Genomic DNA, 779 nt, shown 5'->3' with positions numbered 1-779 from the left:
AAATGCATGTACCTAGCGGCCCAAGTACCTATCGCGCAACAGTCGCTGCCACATGTCCTGAGACGACCCAGAGTGGCTAACTCCACTTGCATCGTAATGCATCACCGGACAAGTTGGTTTGTGAGTGGCACGTACGAGGCTGGGTGGCGCATGGTTTCTATTTGAGGAGTTTCTGTAGTCCATGTAGCTGAACGAAAACACTGAAGAACTGAAGAACTTTTTTTTAGTTTGGTAGTCGACCTGTCCATTCATTTGGAAAATAGCCACTACAAATTACCAACCGAAGTCCTCAAGCCTCGGCGAAACGAACCCGATTACCGGTCGACGGCTTGAACCTTTTCAGTTTTGGGGCTGTGCGCTTGTATTCGTTCAGATATTCCAACAGGAGCTTTTTGTAGCACGGGTTGAGCTTAAGAAACATTTTTTTCTCGGATATTGCCGACGCTCTGCTGGTGATTGTCCCAATTCTTGAACATGTTCCGTTTGAACGCTTCGTCCTTCATCATTCTGGATAATGTCTTCTTTGTGAGGTCATTTCTCCCGAGAAACTTGTTAAAAGGCCCTTGACCAGCTCTCTCTTCCTCAGCAGCAACATTCTCTCCATCTCCGGTCTCCTTGCTGACTCGCAGCATTCTATTGGCATTATTGGTGGGACCACTGTTAATAGAGTGCCCCACGTTCGGGGACCGCGTTCCCTCATTGCCATCAGTAGCCAAAGCAGAGCCACAGCTAAGAAGTAAAGTGCTCATAGTGAGCAGCACCACGTAGAATAGGCGCAT

The 779-nt window shown here is 48.1% G+C and overlaps 1 protein-coding gene across 1 annotated transcript; it reads right to left on the bottom strand.

Moving 5' to 3' along the window:
- Nucleotides 1-410: 410 nt before the first annotated feature.
- On the bottom strand, nt 411-779 carry PPTG_20103 (hypothetical protein; the record flags this gene model as incomplete). Its single annotated transcript, XM_008918721.1, has 1 exon — nt 411-779. One exon carries the CDS (start codon nt 777-779, stop codon nt 411-413), a length of 369 nt encoding a protein of 122 aa, XP_008916969.1.

This window comes from Phytophthora parasitica (genome assembly GCF_000247585.1).
Source record: "Phytophthora parasitica INRA-310 unplaced genomic scaffold supercont2.278, whole genome shotgun sequence".
Lineage (NCBI taxonomy): Eukaryota > Oomycota > Peronosporomycetes > Peronosporales > Peronosporaceae > Phytophthora > Phytophthora nicotianae.
The sequence above is the reverse complement of the archived record's forward strand: the minus strand, read 5'-3'. Positions and strand labels throughout refer to the sequence as shown.